This window comes from Seriola aureovittata, chromosome 15 (assembly GCF_021018895.1).
Source record: "Seriola aureovittata isolate HTS-2021-v1 ecotype China chromosome 15, ASM2101889v1, whole genome shotgun sequence".
NCBI classification, from domain to species: domain Eukaryota; kingdom Metazoa; phylum Chordata; class Actinopteri; order Carangiformes; family Carangidae; genus Seriola; species Seriola aureovittata.
This window is the reverse complement of record NC_079378.1, coordinates 10,435,513-10,457,465: the sequence shown is the minus strand read 5'-3', so window position 1 is coordinate 10,457,465 and position 21,953 is coordinate 10,435,513. Positions and strand designations below refer to the sequence as shown.

At 40.3% G+C, this 21,953-nt stretch overlaps 2 protein-coding genes across 3 annotated transcripts in view; one reads left to right on the top strand and one right to left on the bottom strand.

Annotated features, from left to right (window-relative positions):
* Window positions 1–479: 479 nt before the first annotated feature.
* Window positions 480–4,491, top strand: ccni2 (cyclin I family, member 2). The gene is made up of 5 exons (XM_056398176.1): window positions 480–823; window positions 1,654–1,810; window positions 2,106–2,240; window positions 3,227–3,301; window positions 3,441–4,491. The coding sequence occupies exons 2-5, from the start codon at window positions 1,697–1,699 to the stop codon at window positions 3,588–3,590; spliced, it is 474 nt and encodes a 157-aa protein (XP_056254151.1). The 5' UTR covers window positions 480–823; window positions 1,654–1,696; the 3' UTR covers window positions 3,591–4,491.
* Window positions 4,492–4,965: 474 nt separating this feature from the next.
* The window catches only part of septin8a (septin 8a), a 39,585-nt gene continuing 22,597 nt past the window's right edge, over window positions 4,966–21,953 (bottom strand). Inside the window, exons 7-10 of one of the 2 annotated variants that reach the window (XM_056398173.1) lie at window positions 17,894–18,062; window positions 17,553–17,685; window positions 16,961–17,130; window positions 4,966–7,809 (exon numbers count right to left, since the gene is read on the bottom strand). In XM_056398173.1, coding sequence (XP_056254148.1) covers window positions 7,644–7,809; window positions 16,961–17,130; window positions 17,553–17,685; window positions 17,894–18,062 — 638 coding nt within the window. In that variant the 3' untranslated portion in view covers window positions 4,966–7,643. Of the gene's footprint in view, window positions 7,810–10,339; window positions 14,824–16,960; window positions 17,131–17,552; window positions 17,686–17,893; window positions 18,063–21,953 lie in introns of those variants that run through there. The other variant, XM_056398175.1, reaches the window with a different exon arrangement.

Sequence of the window (21,953 nt, the reverse complement as noted above, 5' to 3'; positions counted from 1 at the left end):
TTAAACAGAGGCTTTGATCGGGGGGGGGGGGGGGGGGGGGGGGGGGGTCCTTAACAACTTGTGCCCCTGGGCCTGTGCCCCTGGGCCTGTTCAGTGTCCTATCGTGGAATTAAACCAGAAGTGAGAAGGTGCCAGACTTATCAGGATTTGATAGGCCCTAAATTTGAGTGAACTGTCCTGATTTAAAATCCCTATAGTCGTTGTTAATGTATAACAAACATATCAGGCTGTAATTGAATATTATATAAGCTATAATCAGCAGGCAGCAGGGGAGCTGCTGTTGTAGACATGCAGTCTGGCTCTGGGCAGGATCAACTCAAACCTTAAACAGCCCCGTTTTATTTCAGCAGCTGAACAAACACTTTCTTGGTAAACACTGGGAAAAAATCTTCCATTTCCAGCGAAGGCTCGACCATTTTGTGTGATGGGTCCCGTATGTCTGACCCACTAACACATTTCTGTTCAATAGACAGAGTGACGTCACGGGGGGCGGAGTCTGGGGCGTTCAAAACACAGACTGCCCTTAATCCTCACTGATTTTCTGCTTCCTGCCTTGTTTTGCGCGTATTTTCTGTCACTTCAAGTTATTTGACTTTGCGCGTTTTTCTTTAAACCTTTTGTTTTACTTGCTCTTTTTATATAATGCGGCTGCTTTCCGTATATTCATCGCAAAACCCGTTTTGTTCCGAGGTTGTTTTCCCTAACAGGATCCTACTGGGGTTTGTTTGTTTGTTGCTTCTGGCGAATATGGATTGAATTAGAAACAAAAACCGTATAAATGCACCTGCCGTCGAGGAGATACTCTGCGTTTGAACTCGAAGAGGTAAGACTGAGCAAGAAGGAAAGAACAAAAGAGGAAAACAAATGGGGCTTTTTTTTGTTGTTGGCTGCAGCAGCAACTGTGCAAGAGGCTGCAAGCAGCTGCAGCCCATTATCCCGCCTAGATCCTGCCTGTGTTCTGTTTCACCCGCTGCACATTCAAACAGAAGTCACGTACCAGTGATTTCAACTTTGCAACTCGCCTTTTAGGTCTGGTTTCTCGATCCTGCGGTGACTGCCTGCAAAGTCTGAAAAATGGCGATGTTGTTAAGTAAAACTGAAAGCGTAGTCTGTTTCCTGCTGCGTACTTGACTCTTTAAGCAGAAACCTGATGAACTGAACCAGATTATATTAACTGGCGCCCGAAATTGACAAAATTATGGACAGTGAGACTTGTTCAAACCCGTCTGAAAAATTAGAAGAAGTTGTGCAAGTTGCTGCTTTGGGCAACAGGCCGATTTATCTTAGACTTTTATCATCATTAAATCAATTTTGGTTGTCTCACCTTTTTATTTTCCTTTACCTCTCAATAAGGAAACGAGAGACCTCAGTTTACTACCTCACATCTTTATCAAACCTTTCATATGACAATGGTAGGAAAATAGAAGGTGAAATGTGATTGAAATGATGCTAAATGAATATATAATTATTATAGTTTGACCTCTGAGTGAATGCACAACTCAAGCAGTCTAGATTATAAGAAGGATACGTTCATACAGTAGATCATGATACTTTTAAGGGATGTTTTGTTTTGTTTGCCAACCGATTTCCATTGTAGTCACTGTCTCTTGCTTGCTTTTCCTCTTCTTCCTCCTCCCTCTCCACCTCCACCAGGTGTGTGTGCCCTGGGTGCAGCCTGGCCTGTGCTCTGGTGGAGATGAAGAACCCAGCTGCCGCCGAGACCCGCCGGCTGGTCGGCCTGCTGGAGGCTGCTCTGGTCAGGGAGTCTCGCCTCTGGAAGGTACCTGTCTTCAAGAACGGATGCATCCAGGTGGGACACAGGGTCTGTGCACATGTGTACTTTCAATTTGCATTTCAAGCTTGTTTGAAGATGCAAAGATGTCATTTTCAGATGTGGGTATATAATCTGAACCATTCTGGTTTTTAATGTATAGTGGAAAATTGAGGAAGAACCTCGCACCAAAGCCTTAGAATTTCTGAAAACATTCAGGTTATGGGAAGCTCCAGAGGTCACAGGTGAAAACAGCTTACCTGACTAATCCAGAACACAGTTCTTAGTGCAGGTATTATTTATTAACCAGTTGTTGTCTCCTTCGACCGCTCAGGGTGCTGACATCTCTTCATCCCAACACAAAGAAATGATCCTTTGGCTCGGAGAAATGAGCAGGCTGTTCCACTTCTGTCCAGAGACCTTTGCACTGGGGGTGTGCGTCCTCAACCGCCTGCTGTCCACTGTCAAGGTAAGCAGCTTTAACAACCTTTTGTCCAGAGGCCCATTTTTCCAGTATCTGATATGTTACTCTTTCAGAATAAATGGAAGCAAATTTCATTTAAAAAAAAAAAAAAAAAAAAAACCTACACAAATGGCTGCTTAGAACAGTTCAAAGTGCAGTAATGGACAACATTTCATACTTCTTCTCCTGAGCTAATGGTCCGTAGTCAAAGACAGCAATACATTTTGTCTATATCGGACATCAGCGTTTACTCTGAATAGGGCTGCACAGTGAATCATGAATAATCGTATCTTAACTCGGGTCCATTTACTTCCAATTATGACTGTATGTAGTGTATTTAAATTCAGCTTGACTTAGAACAGCAACTCTAAAATCGAACATCTCAGACCTTTCACCCTTTTCTTTACAGTTTCTGATAATCACACATCGTTCTTAAGGCATGAACCGAGCTACTGGTTCATACTTGCTTTGTGGCAGGGAGCAAGAGAGCACAGCGAGGCAGATCTGTGCAACCTTAAAAAAGAAAAAAAAAAAAACTAGTTTCTCCCAATTTGCCAAGCTTCAGGAAATATGATCACAATCTCCCCCTTCCTGAGTTACAGCATTGAATAATGTCCAGACGTGTTTTTTTGGCACATTATGAACATTATAAAGTCACAGTGAAGTTGACCTTTTGACTGTTTGGATATAAAATGTCATCACTTCACTACACCGATGTAGTGTTCACAAGTACACAAAACTAAGTACAATTGTCCCATTAAATCCTATTAAAGCAGTCACATCCCTCATCACCTGCAGAACTGATCCTTGCTGAGAGACGTCAGCCTGAATGTGTTAGTTTTCTAAATTAATTTACTGAAAGTCAGAATCTGTAAAAGCAGTGAAAAAGCATCCCTAAATGTTTTTTTTATTGATGTTTGTTTTCACATTCATACATCTTGTCTTGTTCCTAAGAAAAATCTGAAGTCTTTCTTTTTTCTTTTTTTTTTTAGGCCCAACCAAAATACCTGAAATGCATTGCTTTTACCTCACTGGTCCTAGCTGCCAAAATCAATGAGGAAGATGAGGTAAGATCTCAAAAAAAAAAACAAAAAGCAAAGTCAGCTTTAAAAAAGAAAAAAAAAAAAAAAAAACAGGAGCGACTTCAATGCTATTTCAAAACAATATGTTTATTTGCTTCCCTTTTGTTGGTGTCTGTTTTAACAGGTAATAGGTTCTGTTAAAGACCTGGTTGTGCAGAGCGGATGCAACTTTTCAACAGCGGAGATTCTTCGCATGGAGAGGATCATTCTAGACAAGCTGCACTGGGACTTGTACACTGCAACACCAGTCGACTTCATTCACATAGTAAGTTAGAATTCAGCAGATACACAGGCAAAACAGAACTGTTCTTTTTTTTTTTTCTTCTTTTTTTTTTCTTTTAAACTGAACCTGAACTGTCGGAGCATCTCACAGGGAGCTGGCTGGATTTTGAAATGCTTTGTGAATTCAGGTCCCAGTCTTGCCTAAAAACACAGCAGTACAAAAGCACACATTTAAACCATCATGCTTGCTTCAAGGGGGTATTAACATACCCTCACACACACACATACACATACACACATACAGACACACACCCACACCCACACACCCCTGCCCCAACAGAGAAGAATTGGTCCTAGTAGAGATTGTGCATTTATTTTGATTTGTCTCTTTGTGCCCACGATTCCTATAAACTCCAGTCAGTCCTGGTTGGAGTGTGTTGTTCTCTTATTAATAATCACTGTAGCCAAGAACGAAGACTAAAATCCCATCTCTCACTAACGCATAAACAAAATAAAATGAAATAAAAAGGGTCTGATTAGAGGATCAGTTAGATTTTTTATATTTGGTTGTCCAACATATTAGAATAAGACGGGCTACGTGTAATCAAATAGTGGCTGTCAGACAGTTGATTTTATTTACCAATAACATAATGTTGCTGCCTGACCTCAGCTGGGATAAAACACTGCTAAATTTGCACTTCACTCACTTGTTTTTAGGGCTAATCTAATTGAGTAAATCAACTTCTAACATTAAAAAATCACTTCTTAAGTGCCACATCATAGTCACCCATCATAGAGGTGATGGGTTTTTTCCCACTCTTAACAGATGTTGAATATCAGCCGTCTGCAGGTTCATTGCAAACGACATTAGACAAAGCCAAGTTATAACCCAGACTAATTACCCAATTTGCATGTGTGTGGACAAAAAAAAAAAAAAAAAAAAAAGCAACAAAGACACATTTTTAGCACGAGGTCTGAATAGAGCTGTGTGAGATTCCTCTAACCACGTTTAAGACTGCATTTGCAAGCTGCCAGCAAAAATAACAGGCGTGTTGCATATCAGGCCAAGGCACTTCTGACTAGCTCCCACCCGCAGCCCCGCAATGGAAAACATAAACCCTGCTGCCACCAGAGGGAGTGTGTGCAGACAGAAGCTCATCTGTGCAATCAAACCTCCAAAAACGTTAAAACCACAGACCATTTGAGCGGTTAGTGTATCAGGAACATGCTATGGATTATCGAGACTGTAATGTCAAAACACGTTTGTCATTGTTCACAAATCCCATGCTGCGTTAACTCGGTTTTATGGCACAGTATTGTCTCACGGCTTGGATTTGTAGACGGTAGTTTAACTGATAACCTTCACAAATCGTTACCAGAGGCAGGCAGAACTGTTGACGGTCACAAACACACACACACACACATCATCATCATCATTTAGGTCCCATCATGCAGTTGGGGCCCAGGGCTGTATTCATAACGCTTTTTTTTTTTTTTTAACAAGAAGTCACCCAGGATGTGATGATTAAAGATCCACATTTAAACAGCAAAGACGGCAGTTTGAGCAGGTTTCAATGGGCCTCACAGAGGACTGCGTGATACAGGCGACATCTAAATATCACAATATGGCAAATGTATGCAAAATCACTTTAAGTAATCATAGTGTGTTGCACGGAACATCAATTTAAAATACACTAGCAGCATAGCAATGTCAGCCTGCAGTGCTGGTCTGGACTGAAATATCTCAACTCAACAACTTTTGAATGGATTGCCATGAAGTGTGGTGCAGACGTCCGTGTTTCCCAGACAATGAAGCCCTCAGACTTTGGTGATCGCCCAACTTTTTTTCTCTATTGCCATTTTAATCAGAAATAGACATTCAAGTTCCTCTCAGGATTGAATTTCCATCCACGAACTTCCATCTTCTTAACTACAGTTTACTTGGTGTCATTCATGTGGACAGTTTTAGCAATCCAACATGATCATCATATCACGATACAAGTCAGGAATAACGATACTGAATTAGAAGTTTCAATTCTAAAAGGCAGATATCCTGCAGATGCCGATGAAACAAAAAGTAATGAAGCCAAAGACTAGATTCAACTGAATGAGGAGGCAGGACAGGTTGTAGGCCAGCAGTCGGGTGCTTTATGAATACAGCCCATAATTTTCTTGACATAAATAGTTTACACACTGTATTGATCCACACTGTTGGAAGGCTTTCCGTCGAGAAGATATTTAGAAGATATTGACTTCTTGCCCCCCGGAAAAATGAACAGCTGATTTGTGAAGTCTTGTTGTGCATTCTGCGAGTCGATAATTCTCGTCACCGGACCAAAAAGAACAACCCGCCTTCCCTCAAGAGATAAATCAAGGTGTTGGAGCTGTTGGGATATTGAATCATGGAGGACGGTTACATTTCCTTAAAGCCACAAACCAGAAATTGTCACCCAAAAGAAGCGTCATGGCACATCATCAGTGTTTCCAGCAAAACAAAACAAAAAAAAAAAAAATGGCACTTTCCCGTACTATTACAGTTTGACTGATACTGGTATCGCAGGTTTACAGTGTGTGGAGTTATTGTTGTGAATCTATTATTGTCCTAGCACTTCACTTTAAGTAATACAAAATCCAAGACTTTTAAAATAAACAGACATAATGTATTAATAAAAGCTATAATAAAATAAAGACATTTTCTCTTTTTTATACTATTGAAATAAATATTTTTTTCAAATAAATGCTTTAACTATACTGTTCATATCTCACAATTACATTCCCCCTGCCCTGAAGAAATGACTGCGTTCCCTTCCCTAAATAAAGTGTTATTCTCCATTGTCTATAAAACAGCAATCGATAGAATCTATCAGTAATTTGTCACAGACTCGCCACCATGACACTTTTCATATGAATAAATAAGAGGCTTTACAGAGATGCTTCGTCATTACCTCTCGATATGCTTCAACGACCAAGTGAAACTCTTCTGAAAGGCAGAATCAGCTACGTGATGCTCAAAACTCTCACCATCTGAGGTTGTATTGTGACCGTTGACTCCGAACGTCCAATTTTCTTTGCCTGCTACATTACCCTGAATTACATACGTTTCCAAAATGGAGTGAAAAAGGAAATTTGAGGAGGAGGAGGAAGAAGTCAATCAACTGTTTGTTTTTTTTTTTGTTTTTTTTAGGGGTTACTTTTTGACTTTGGCACCACATTGCTGAATCTACCTCCCAGCATTCCACTTTCTTTAAAAACCAATGGCTTATTTTTGCTACAGAGTAAGAGACGAAGAAAGCAAAATGAGCTAAACACAGCGTGAATGAAAGAAACGCAAAAGACATCTGACGTGGAGAAAAAAAAAACATTCCAAGAATGCATTGATATTTCAAAATCTAGTGGTACTCGTCGGTACCTTATTGGCACTCTGTATTTAAACCAGAGTTTAAATAAAGAGCGTGTTTTTACTCGGTGTGTGATTAAAAGTATGAAGAAGTTCTTAAACATAAGTTCAAAGTGTCTTTTTCTTTTTACAGTGAGCCCCCTCTCAGGTTGCGATTAATAGTTCCTGCCTACAAACGGGAACACAGAAAAGCACTGCACGTACGATACAATACGAACAAGATTACTATGATTCCTCAGGCAAACGGGGAGGAGGGGGCGGGGGCTTGATTAGTAAAAACCTGATGGTGAGATTCTCTGTCTGTTGCTCAAGGTGTCCTCCTGCACACCGCTTCCTAACTTAAGCAGCAGGTGAGAACAGTAGAGAATGGCAGACTGCGGTGAGACAGTGTCCCGGGTGGATGAGGATGGAGGGATGAATGTTGTGCTGACCTTTATCTCAGATATGCACAGGTCTACTTGATGTTGATGTGAAATTATTAAGTAGTAGATGTAAGGGGTGAGTGATGGATGGATAATGAGACAACTATGACATCATTATGCTAACGTTTTGGTCTCGTTCCTCAACATTTCTCCGTTCATCTCCATCCTAGTTCCACGCCCTGCTCGTCTCCAGCCATCCCCACCTCATTCCGTCCATCGGGCTCGGCTCCGGCGTCGGCTGGGACCCGGCGCCGGACCCCAGCGAGCGTCCCGCCGGGCCGGGGCATCAGAAGAGGCCACCGGGCTTCCAGGCGGCGCTGTGGACCAGACAGGTGCAGCACTGTATGGCCTGCCACCAGCTTTGGCAGTTCAAGGGCTCCACATTGGCCTTGGCCATCATCACTTTGGAGCTGGAGGCGCTCACCCCCGACTGGTTCTCCGTCTTCACCGAACTGTTGAAGAAAGCACAGGTAAGAGAAAAATGCAAAGGCCTGTGAGGAGGGCAGGACATACAAGACACCCATGGGGAAAGTGTGTACCAGAGCCCAATCAATACTTTAGCATGTGTTGATATTATCAACTGATTTTAGCCAATATAAATAACAAGAAACTGCAGCACAGAAATGCTAAAGATCAATTTGAGGTAATATAGATTAGAGATTAGTTAGTTCATCAGAGAGTAACATTTTACAACTGTAAAATGTCCAACTGAGAATACAATTTTAATAATTTAAAAAATATTTTTCATAATTATCAAAAATATATATTTTTTTTTTAATAGTTTTATGCAAAAAAAAAATTTTTTAATTCAAATTATTTAAAATTAATTCCTTAAAAATGCTCAGAAATCGAGTGCACCCTGTTGGTAACTAATGACTGAAGCAAACAAATACTCGTGAATCCACAATATAATCACTGGAATTATTAACATATTGATTCAGCTGTGAAGGACGTACACGTTTGCATAAAGGATCTATTCACTTCACCCACAGATCTGCAATTCCTTGTTTTTATATTTAGACATCCCAGGCTATTTCATTTCATTACAAGTATAAACTTGAACAAGTTGATCCAGTGCAGCTTCGTACTGTAGGGTGCTTTGGATCAAGGCACACCATTAAAGGCACATGCTGGTACATTGAAGAAGTGAACAAGTGATGCTCCTTACTGCCAAAAATCAACACACACACACGTTTGGTTAAATCGGCCGTTCGGCTGCATTTACACACTGAGGAAACCAAGGGAAGAGGATATTGCACTTGTCTGGAAATTGCTGTTTCACCCAGTTTGTGCACAAGTGAACAAGAGCCTGTTGTCTATATATTCAGTCCTGTGTCGTCGAAATAACCACAGTTGATCACAATGTTGATAAGAAATCAGAAATCATTTGTTTTGAAAGGTAAATTTCAATTTTGATCCAATTCCAGCTTTGAATATTTGACCTTTTTATATCACACCTTTTTGTTCTCTCTTTCAGGTTGATAGTGCCGAGTTCATCCACTGCAAAGAGATCGTGGACGAGTACCTACACAGCCTGGAGTTGTCCCTGCCGGCCAACGCCGTCTACATCTTCGACAGCGCCCAGATCCAGGAGGAGGAGCGAGTCTGGAGCCCCACGCAGCACCTCAGGCAGCCCAGGAGGGGACGCCGGGGCGGCGGCGGCGAGCAGGGGGACTCAGATGAGTATTACGACGGTTTTTGGTGTTTGTATAACGAGGAGACGACACCCGGCATGGAGGGAAGAGATGTCGAGGGTTTGTTTGATTCCCAGAAGAAAAACATCTCCCCCTGCCCGCCGCTGCACCCCGCTGTCAATTAGGATGGTTAGTCCCACCACCCATCTCTTCACAAGTGCACGGTGCCCCCTATTCTACATTTATGATGTTATGAAGTCAATTAGCACATTTTAGTACCCCACCAAACAGCTCACTGATGCTCTAAGGTCATAGACTTAAATCCTGATGTTTTTCACCTGTTGTAATATTTAGGAATTGATTTAGAAGATTTGAGTAAATAAAGGTAGAAATTCTCTTTTTGCTAAGGCCAAATTAAATACCTGTTTTAGTCCCTTCTGTGCACTTGTCGACCAAATGTGAATCCTAAGGTGTGTGTGGACATGACCTGTTCTCTGTGTCGACAGCTGGGCAGTTGTGGGGAATGTTTGAGCCTGACTGAATTGAAATGGAAATGCTTCTCTTTGGTGCAGAGTTATTGGTCCATTTATGTTCGCTACCTATTATAATAATTATTATTATTGTTATTAATGCCAAGTTGTTTTGTACTTTTTAACCTTCCTGTCCTTTATATCCACCACAGATTGTTTTGTTTCACCGGTGGGAGGTGAAGGATAAGAATTAGGCAGTTGTGTGTGTTTGTTGTTTGTTTTTTTATGAGTGGTTGAGGCCAAGAATGGCTTTTTTATGTTTGAGAGGTTTTGTTTGTTGTGAAACATGTTGGTGCTCAGGTTCCCCACCAGAGCCACATAGCACTTTGGAAAACAAAAAAAAAAAAGTTTTTCTCTTTTTTTTTTTTTTTTTTTTTTTTTTTTTAATGCAAATAATTTTATTTTTTCACCTTTTTTATTATTATTTTAACCTTTTACTTACTTGTACTAAACATCTGCTTTAAGTGTTTATTTACCAGTTATTTACAAAAGTTACCTTTTCACAAAAAAAGCTTTAATTTCTTGACTAAATGCTGCAAATTGTTTGATTCCTTTTTTGATTCTTCAGCCTGTTTTACTTTATTTACTTTATGCAACTGTTGTTACATATCAAACACGAGCACCTTTTGGGAGTTTAGTTCAACACTAGAGCACAATGACAAAAAGAATGGGTCATTTTGAAATCATGAGATTATCTGATCAGTGATTAATGCATCATTGTACTCATTTAAATTTTCAATATACCGTGTATATAAATTTTTCTTATGATGACATACTTAATGATATCACCAATAATCATACCCAGAACATTCTTGATATTGAAGTATTTGGATAAAAGTTTCCTGTTTTTTTTTTTTTTTTTTTTTTTTTTTTTTGTAAATATAACCCAGCTCTGTCAGCTCTGTCGTCAGTTTCATCACGTTACTGACACGTTTCGATTGAAACTTTATATATAATGTTGGCTGATTACATGAACATGCAGCGTGTCCACAGGGACTTCACCTCCACTGCCAAACAGTTGAAATAGTTCACTGTGTTCAGAGGGAAGCCAGCACTGAGATCTTTAATGTGAACTGGTTACTGTCTGTTTTCTCTACGGTTCAGTGTGCTGAGGTTCATCCAGTCAACGATTGAGTGGATGTTACAGCAGTGACCAATGTAAATGTTTTTGTTTTTTATCTTTCATATTCCTTCTGATACTGAGGCAGCTATATCGACAGAAATAAAGCTAAGACTCCAAAAGTCCAAAGTGTTATTTTCTCGTTTGTCAATTTCAAGAGGGAGCAGCAGGTTGGAGAAGCCTCCCTGTGACTGAAAGGTTGCCATGTTTAGTCCCAAGTTCGATGGGGAAAATATAAAATGGGTGAAGTTTACAACACTCTCCTGTGTTGTTCCTATAGAGATAAAATTATACTGACATGATTTGTGTCTCACTATAAATCACATTTAATACTAATGGATTGTTTTAAGAGTGTTAATGCTCCTACAGAGCTGCAGTCCACCCACGCAGGTGTTTACACTTATGCCTGATTAGAGCTCCTTTTCAGGACTTAAAAACTACATTTCATTTACACCTCCCCCATTCACCCGTTCTTCGTTGCACCTGCTGGGGTGAGACAATTTAACACTGCCATTACTCTTCGTACACAGTTCAGTGGCATCACTTCATTCTGGCTGAGGTCTAATCAGCCAGGGTAATTGGAAACACCTGTGTGGGTGTGCAGGGCCGTTAAGCTTAATCTATGGAAGTCCATTATCAGCAGGACAAAAACACAAAGGGTAAAAAAAAAAAAAAAAAAAAAATTGAAGTCAGTGAACAAAACGCTGAAATACTCGGTTAAAATTTTGACTTTCTAAATCAGATTTAAAGGGGAACGACACAGATTTCACACATTGAAATCTGTTTGCTGGGTCTTGGGGAGAACTACTGCATACGTATCATTTTCGTGGCTCCACAGGGAGCGGCGTGAAATATTTATAAATTTCATCGTCGGTTGGAGCAGAGGGATATGACTGACTGAACTGTTGGTGGTCGAGTTGCACTGTGGGTAATGTATGCGCCATGTTTTGACAAGGAAGAAGATGTAGGTGTGGAATGAAATAAAACTCGCTTTTTAAACTTATGTACACTAAGAGTAGTTGTTAGAATGTCAGAAACATAACTCTCAAAGTTAATTTTATTTCTGTGTCATGTCAAACATTTAGCAATGAAGCATGGAATTACAAGACACTGCTATATGTATAAAAAAAAAAACAATGTAACATGACATCTGGTAAAATACAGAGCAGTTATAACAATATATACTTCTGTAAGTCAAAGTTGTGGTAAATCAACATTTTGACTTGTGTCTCATAATTCTGAAATGATATGACAAAGAATCCAAATTAAAATACTATCTTATAATTTAGATTTAGTAAATCAAAGGTTTGACTTACAATTTTTTCCTTGCCAGGTGTATTTATGTTTTCATCATTCCTAGCCTTCCTTTTTTTCTGGTGGGAACGGGCTTCTTTAATTACCAAAGTCATTTTATGTCTATATAGTCTGCAGTTTGAAGGGTGAACTTGTTCCATACATTGTGGTATGTGTGGTTATAACTACCTAAAACCCCATTTCTCACTTCCTAATTCTCACGCAAGCCTGTCTTCATACTGTTCGACCACAGCGTTATACCTCCTGTATGTGCAGCATGTACAGTATGTAGAACAGCGTGTCAGAGAGCCATTATCACTCTGCTCTGTTAGAGTGTTGGTGTACTACGGCACAGAGAGAACAGAGAGCTCTGAACAGATTGTACTGCTGGATTAGATCCAGTGAGCCCTGCAAGTGGTGGACAGAATAATAATAGTGATGGCAGAGCCTTCACAGTAAACAGAGAACCATTACTATCGGAAGATTTCAATACTGTACCGTGACCCCCCCCCCGCCTTGTTTTCAATGAATCACTCGTGCATTCTCTGAAGTTAAATAAATACTAATGCAGGAAATGACAAACGAAGAAACTGCTTTTCAGTGGTTGTACCATGGTACAGTGGTTTTGGACTGTTCAGCGTTTCAACAAGTCACATTGGGCTCTACGAAAATTGTGATGAGCATTTTTCACAGTTGTCTGATTTCTACATACCAACAAATTAATCAATTAATTGAGAAAATGGCTAATTAATAGTTGATGAAACTGTTAGTTGCAGGCCTAATACACAAAAAAATGAATGTTTTCTGGATTAGAAATATAAATTACTATACTTTTTTGTGTGTTTTTTGTTTTGTGTCAATAGTACATATCTATTTAAAAATTTGTTATCTTATTCTCATTGTTTGATCTTCAGCTATTACTATTAATTACCAATAAGTATTTAAATGAATAAGAATTATACATTATCCAGTTGCCAACTATTTGATCCGTTTTCAGACTAGAATGAGAAAAAGCTGAGAGGGAGATGAACTGTGGAAGCACTGAGTGTTGAGATGCAGCCATGTGGTTTCTAAACAGCAACACCCAGCTGCAGTTTGTGCACGCACACGCGCGCGCCCCCACACACACACACGCGCGCGCGCCCCCCACACACGCGCGCGCGCGCCCCCACACACACACACACACACACACACACACACACACACACACACACAGTTAACCAACATAATCCCCCATTGACACACACATCCTGTACTTCCTCCAGACACACAAAGTCAATAAATTTCACACATTTCTTTTTCACACACACATTTCTTCCTCGGAAGAAAAAAAAAAAAACACGCACTGTAGACGTGCTGTCTTGGGCATACACACACATACACCCAGCTGAGGTCAGTAGCATGGTGGCGAAAGCGGGGCGGATTATTTGCAGACTGAGCAAACATCACTCGGCTCTGCAGCTAGGGATTGCTAAACAGGACACACTGCATCTCAAGATGAAAACCTCTGCATATCATCTCTGTGCGAGTGTGTGAGGGAATAAGTGTCATCACCTGCCTGTATTTCACTTTCATCTCCCTCTCAGTTGAATATCCTCAAACAAATCATGGTGAGAGAGAGACACATCAAAGTCAGGAGGATGGATGGGAGGGGGGAGGGTGCATTTATTTCCAACGACAGACAGTAAATACAGCTGCTCTCGTCTCCATCTCTGAGCGTAAACTCTTCTACAGCGAGCTGAGGCTTGTATGTTTTCCTGCATCCTGTGTGTGTGTGTGTGTGTGTGTGTGAGTGAGTGTGTGTGTGTATATACTGGCTTCATGTTTCTGTGTGTACGCTGTCACAAGACTCACATCAAGGCGATCACACATGGTTTACAATAAAGTTACATCACTTACGGACAATGTACACCGTCATATGTGCTTCTTACAATAATATCATATTCAAAAATTAGTACATTTTGCATATTAGGCTGCGTAAGCTCGAGAAAATATTCACATATATTTACTGAGTTAATATATAACAGCACCAGAATATTGCATACGTTTGTATTACGAGTTAAGACTAAGATTTAGGTTGTCAGTACCCATGTATATGCAGTTATATACAGTATACAGGTACTCAGTTTTATTGCTTGACATATTGCTATTTAAATGTATTATTTATTTGGGCTCATTCGATATAGGGTCTTATTATAATGTGAAATGTATTTAATCTAAAGTCTCATGATTACAAAAAGGTTAACAGACACACCACACTTGGACAGCATTTCAAACAGTTCAAGATATTTTTTTTTAAAACTTTCGGAAAGACTTGATTTTGTAGGACTGACATTTAAATGGAAGAGATCAATGAAATCAAGCAGACCCTAGTTTTTTTTTTTTTTTTTTTTTAAATACATGTTGGACAGTTTCAAATATGTTAAGCTGGTGTGTTAAACTGTAGTACCAAAAGATCAAAAGAGTTGAAGGGTTATAACCTGTCATTTCTGTGTGAATAGTTGATGGTAAAACACAAGAAAACAGAAAATCTTGAAATCACAACATAGAAAAAACAAAATGCATATATATATATTTTTAAAAAAAAGTGTCCAAAACAAACACAGAAATGAAAGATCCTGAATAAATGAGATGGCCACTGTTGGCAAGTGAACATGTTTCCTCATCATCTCTCGCCATCTTTCACTCTTTTCTCCCCTGTGGCTTCATCGTGATCATCATCATCCTCAGTGTCTTTGGTCCATGTGCACAATGTCAAGATGGAATGTCAAAAAAAAAAGACAAACAAACAAACAAACAAACAAAAATAAACAGGTGTTGTCGTTGCTATGGTGATGGAGGACAAATCCATGGTCGTGTGTGGGAGGGAATACAGCGCCCATAAATTAACTGAAAAACAATGACAAACAATAAACAAAATGAATTGAATGAATAAACAACTACTTGAAGGAAATAATAAATGAATAATTAAAGATTTAACAGATTCTACAACTAAACTCAAGTTTGTGTTGAAGCGAAGAGGTGCTGGAGTTCAAATAAAAGCCACGGCTTGTGTTAGAAAACAGAAAACAATAGTGCGAGTTATTGAAACTAAATTTTTCTTTTTCCTGAAAATCTACATTTTATCTATAATAAACAAAGTTTTACGATCAGCATCTTTCCTCGACTACAACTAAACGCTGGATGCCATAAATACACGAATCGGCAAACTAAGAATGTGTGGAATCTCCTTCACAAAAACCACAAAATGGAAGATCGGTGTCCTGCAGCGGCATCGACAGAATTGGCGTGAGCAGCCACAAGATGGAGCCACATGTCCACACATAAATTCTCAGCCTCAGTGAGGATGTCTGGGTAGTCAACAGTAAGACCGCGAGAAGTACAAGTCTTGCAGACCAATGTCTAAAGCTTAGCGAATGTTTTCAAATCATCTCCAAACTCCCAGGCTGCCATTAGCTTTAGTCCTGCTCAGTGCAGCTTGAAAAATAGCTGGCAGAGAATTAAAAACCTGCTATGAATATGCGAGTCATCAAGATAATATATTTAGGCTCCATTTTTTTTTATGTTTGAGTGAGGGATTTTCTTAAACCTCTTCTTTGGTGGCAAGTTCAAGGAACCTCAATCATCCAAATTTGAGAAATGGCTACAGAAATACATTGCATTCATGAGCTAAATAGGAAAAAGTATGATGGACACCTGAACGTGACACCCATACAGTATGTGATTGATGAGCATCTCATTCTCAAACCATGGGCATTAATCTGCTACTGTTACAGCTTCCACTCTTTGGCGAAGATTTTTCAAAGGATTTAGGAACTTGGCTGCACGGATTTGCTCCTATTCAGCCACAAAAGCATTACTGAGGTCAGACACAGTCCTGGCTCCCAGTCAGCATTTCATTTCATCCCAAAGGTGTTGGATGGGGTTAAGGTCGGAGCTTTGTGCAGGCCAATCAAGTCATTCCACACCAAACTTAAAAAAAACATTTCATTCTGGAGCTCACTTCGTGTATGGGGGCACTGTCATGAGGAAACAAGAAAGGGCCAAACACAAACAAGAGCAAAGTTGGAAGTGCAGTTGTCTAAAATATCACTGCTTTGCTGTAGCATTAAGATTAGCCTCCTTAGTTCCAGGATAAACAGCCACAGATCACTTATTTTTTGGCCACAAAAAACAGGAGAAGTTGAAGTTGAAGGAATTTATACACACAATAAAAACAGAAGTTTGACAGGGAAGTTAATGTGACATGATGTTCACTACAATGGGTCACTGAATAATGCATCCGCTTCACGTCTCTGCAAGTCGACTGTCATGCTGTGCTGAAACGAACAGAAGCTGATGGCTGGCAGGTAAAAAAAAAATAAAATGTTTGCCTTGGACAATGTTTTGCAGTACAGCGAAATATACATGATGTGTAAGTTATTGAGCTAAAACATGAAAAGCCTGTGTTGCAGTTACACCTGCGCCATCATAAACTCATCGTACGCACCATCAGCATACCCATATTGAAAATGTGCATGTGATGTTCTGCATCACCTATTTATAAGCCAAGCTTGCTATTGTCTCAGCGAGTGAGTTATTGCCTTCTCCCCGAGTATCCTGAATAATCAGAGCGAGGCAAAGGGAAAGAGTGAAAGGACAGGAAATGTTAAGCTTGGGCAGGACAAAAAGGGGAGGAAGTTTCCTTAACACATGCCAGGCCTTTAAAATAGCTGAAACGTTTGTGAATTGGAGATGGGCTCGACAACAGCACAGCACATTCAATTTAAGGCTCATTAATGCGACACTTTGCCACAGGACTTAGCAGAATGAAAACCTCCAGCTTAAAGACTTGTAACAGGAGCTAAAGAGCAAAAAAAGTAAAGAAGGGATGAGGAAGGGATGAGGAGATCATTTCAGGATTTAAGGCACAAATTAAAAAGAAAACAGGATTCATTAAAGAAAGGAAAAGGGCTGGAGAAAGCAGCTTCCTGTTATGGAAGGAAGAATGAGGTGAGTGACTGACAGAAAGGAGGGGTTGGCTTACTTTTTCTTGTCCTTGTCTTTCTTGAGGGGCTGAGATAAGGACAGCGTCTCGGCTGCCACCTTCTTCCTGTTGAAGGTGTTCATCTCTTCCTCCAGGTCTCTCCGCTTCTCCTCAACCTTCCTCTTCTCCTCCTGATGCATCCGCTTCAGCTGCTCGAACTTGTCATGCAGCTGAGAGGGAGGAAACGAAGGAGGGAGGTGATGGACCGACGAGAGAGGACAAATATTTTTTTGTTAATTAACAATGGGTCAATGTGTAATTTAAAAGCAGTTGCTCGTGGTGACAAACCCAAAGAGAATTTTCACCCAACTCTGCATCTCTTCAGCTCTACAGAGCCTGGTTTGGATCATTGTTTTGGTTTTCAGGCCTGCAGCTCTGCCCTCATCAACCGCAGCTATCTCCAGCTAAATAGCTCTAAAAACCAGCCACCCTCTTAACTTGCTCAGTTGAACAAACAAGAAACAGGCTTGGCCGCATAATGTCAATAATGACAGGTGTTTCTATTCTATTTCTCAGAGTTGATATGTGGACATATCTGTGGCCTTTTAAAATCAAATATACCGCGTCCATAGCTTCACATGCCCAAACTGACCTCTCTCTCCTTTTCTTTCAGCTCCGCTTCTGTCTCTTTTACTTTGTTCACAAACATTTGTCGCATTTCTTCCTCTTTACGCTGCAGGTCCCCCAAGAACTCTTTCCTCTTGGCCTCGTACGTTTCTTGAAGACTGGAGAGAAGAAAAGATGTGACAGAGGAGAGAATGACAAAACAGTAGACAAGAATAGATTGGGTATTGTCTGTAAACAATGGAAACTCTCCCTGGTGTTGACATACAAGTATCTCTGTGGTTTCGGATTTTGCGTGTGCGTGTGTGTTCTCACTCTCCGTGAACACGATGTGTGTATGTTAACTGTGTGAACTCTCTCCCCCTCTACCTGAATGGCTGGCTGTCAGGGTCTGTGTCTTTGAAGCCCATCTCCTCCAGCTTGCAGCGTCTGTATAGCTCATAGTGGCGGGCGTGAGTCTGCTCCCTCAGATCCTCCATGTTGACCCTGATCAGCATCTCTCTGAGTTTTACAAAGTCGCAGTGGCTCTCATTCTCAACTAAAGAAAAAAAACAAAACACACACACACACACACACACACACACACACACACACACACACACACACACACACACACACACACACACACACACACACACACACACACACACACACACACACACACACACACACACACACACACACACACACACACACACACACACACACACATCATAATTAAGACAGCAGTTGCGATTTCAGGCGCTTGTCTTGGTTATTTCTGATACAAGAAAGGCTCTGACAAACTCTGCTTTGGTGCTGAAAAACTGGATTTGGATCGTGTTAATGAGCCAGCGTCAGAGCTACAGGTTCTGAATCTTTGCTTTTCACATTTCATTCTGTGCCTGGCTGTCTTTTTCACTGCTTTTAACTAATTTTAACTTCCCATCTGCCACCCTGTTACCCTCCCTTCCTCTCCATCTCTCTGTCAAAAGCAGGAAGTCTTTCTCGAGTGAGATGTGAAGTCACTTCACTTGAGTTTCATGTCCGAGTGACTCTCACAGTTAAATGAATTGATGGTGGATAAAGAGCAGGAAGTATTTCCTGCCTGACAGACTGACAGCAGGGTGGGTGGGGGGTGTGCCCTGGGCATCATTTCCATTCTGATGAAGCCTTTTTACTCATAGGTCACCTCATTTAACTCCACTGCAACAATGTGGACGGTTCAGGAAATGTGAACGTACAATTTTCTGTTCTGTTAGAGGCCAGAACAGACTGTCACTGTGGGAAGATCAAGTGGGTAGGGGTACCTAAATGTGGACTGAATCCATCTGTACTGTGAATCAGCCTGTAGTCTGGATAAAGAGGAGGATAATAATATGGTCATATATATATCTATATATAGATATATATAGATATATATATATAGAGAGGGGCAGAAAATGGATGGATTAACAAATATAAAATCATTAATTCATCTAACTTCATTTTAGGACGTGTGCATTATAAAAGGATGAACTTCCTATTTACTGTAGCTAGCAGAAGTGACTGTGCTTGTTCTGGGTCTGATGATGTTGATATGAAAAAAAAAAAAAAAAAAAAGTATTTTGAAACTTCTGCCACGCACACAATCCCAACAGACAACAATAGATACATAGAGGCTCTATAACTAACATTACTGCCTATGAAAAGAAAACACTTAAAAGTTTTGTAAATTAAATATAAGACTTTTTAATACCTTCTGAGGCCTTTTTGGGGACAACTGAATTCAATACTTTTTCAGAGTCTTAAAGATCCACAGATAGCCAGAATCCCTTCTCTATTCTGGACTGTTCTCATCAAGTAAAATCACTCCTCCCTTTCTGGACGTTATTTTTCCACCATTTACAGACTCGATAATACCTTCAGAGTCTATGTGGAAAACTTGAAAAACTCATTATTATTCGATATCCTCAATAATTAGCAATTTTTAAATGAAGGCCACATTTCTGTGAAGTGCTAAAAACGTGGAGCAGCTGTGGTCCAGAGCATAACTTGATACATCAGCCAACTTATCTTGGAAACACAAGAAAAGAGTGGCCCGTTAAAACAGACATGTGATATCAAAGGAAAAATAACTTTCCCCCTTTCAGGAAGTAAATGTGATCAACCTGTTAGCAGACCTCAGAAAAGAGTTTTTCCTGTTGTCTCAGATCTGATATGAGTGGTGGCCGAGGACATGTGAAGAGGCACGTGACTTTTCAGGGGGTTGACTCGTATGCCATGAACCCTGGGGTAGTGGTGGTGGAGGATGGGATGTATGTTGTTTAAATGCCACCACAAGCTGTGAGCTCTGAGGATGTAAAGACAGCAATGCACAGACTGAAAGTGCCCAATTAGCGTGGCATTTAGCTTCCCCTGATGGAAAATGCTGGGAAAGCAGCCTGCAATGTATGATAGCGAACCACAATGCAGCAAGACAATATGCAACATAAGACAGTCAAAGTACCTAAACAATCCAAACATCCCATCCAAAGAAACAAGACTTTCCCTCATTAGATGCAGACATAAAAAAAAAAAAGAAGTGAGTGAGTAACCACCTAGTCACCCTCTTCTACTTTAACGCTTTTGGACCCAAAATCTGAAAAAGATGAGAAACAGTAGTGGGGATGCAGCTGTATGATTCACTCACCCTTATTTTTACTCAAATTTGCTGGTTAACCACACATCATTAGTGGGAAAATACAAGTTAAAAAAGAGAAATGAGCTGTTCTCTGAGGCAGCATCCAGGCTACTGAAATTGCTTGTTCATTTGGCATCTAATAGTCTCTCTGTACTGCCCCCCCTGCTGAGGGCTGAATAGGGGCCAATCCTCTGACTGACTGCAGCACTGAGCCCTCAAGATATCTGAGCACAGGGCTCTACCGTCTCTCTCACACACACACTCACACTCACACTCACACTCACACACACACACACACACACACACACACCACACACACACACACACACACACACACACCACACACACACACACACACACACACACACACACACACACACACACACACACACACACACACACACACACACACACACACACACACACACACACACACACACAAATAGAGGAGAACAGAGACACGGCTGCAAATAAATCTACAGTTATCAAAAATGTATGAAAATAGATGAATAAGCAAAATGAAATTCAATGAAAACACAATTTTCACTCACTGAACAGGCTGATCATCAGTTCCTGTGGTTTCAGTAAAGCCTTATTTAGCATGTTTTGAGTGGTAAACAAACAGCTTTATCTAAATTGCAAAAAAAAAAAAAAAAAAACTCTCAGATTAGTTCAAGCTTTTACATTCAATAGTGTATCAGAGAGGAGCCCAATATCTTGAATTACTGAGTGAAAAGATAAGGGCTGTTATTTAATTTTAGTCCTAACTTTCTCTCATGCATAAAGCCACCGAGGACATATCCATGTATCCTTCCGGTACTGAGAATGATTTTGGTTTTTAAAGTTTTTATGCTTGGCTGAGGTGGAAAAGTTGGTGTATCTGTAAAAGCCAAATGCGACAAAGTGCAATGGAAACAGTTGCTTCCAAAAACAGTCTGAGAATCAATTGCAAAATATATGATGAGTAACATCCATGTTCACATACAAACACCCACTACAATATGTGTGCACAGAAAAACAAATACATAGTAGCTTATAGAGAAGTAAAACAGAGTCTGCTATATGTCACAGATGTCTGGGGTTCAGAGATAACAGAGTATCAAGATCCTGAGGGAAGATAAATAAACACACACACAGACACAAATACACAACCACCCTCAATTACTCTTTTTGTCAGTGCACAGTCCTTCCTCTGTCTTCCTTCAAATCGATGGAAATTTCCCATGGCTCTTCGAGAGGTTACCATAATGCATCTATATGACATCTGGCATCTACAAACTGTTTCCACTGACACAGACCCTCCTTTCAGTCAGCCGAGTGTCGTAAAACACAAAGACGTCTGTCCTCTTCTGCCCCTGTCTGAAGATACTATGACAAAGTATGAATGGTGAGCCATCCGTTTGCAAGTGTGCCTGACTATGAGAAAAGTAGTTTTCTTGTATTACAACCCACTAGTCCTGATGTTTGTGGTCAGGCAGAGATGGATGAGCGTGATAAGATTATTAGACACACAAAGAACAAAAGACTTTTTTTTTTTTTTTTCATTGGTTGTTTAGCAATCTTCTTCTTAGTCCACACACTCAGGTCGTCATGAATTCAAGGCTCAATCTGTATTTTTTATGATCTAATCAAAATATTAAAGCTGGTCTGGCTTTACTGGGGTAAACAAATCTTCCAAATGGAGATAAATCCCAAAGAAATGAGGTTACAGTAAAGCCGAGATAACTTTTTGCATATGGCTCTCTTTTGTCTGTTGCTGGACTGGACTATGGTTTCACAGTGACTGAT

Bases quoted from the DNA above. Each gene is read 5' to 3' on its own strand.
- ccni2 (XM_056398176.1), top strand. From the start codon at position 1,697: ATGAAGAACCCAGCTGCCGCCGAGACCCGCCGGCTGGTCGGCCTGCTG. The intron at 1,811-2,105 runs GTGGGACACAGG...TCGACCGCTCAG, and splicing joins TCAAGAACGGATGCATCCAG to GGTGCTGACATCTCTTCATC. The intron at 2,241-3,226 runs GTAAGCAGCTTT...TTTTTTTTTTAG, and splicing joins GCCTGCTGTCCACTGTCAAG to GCCCAACCAAAATACCTGAA.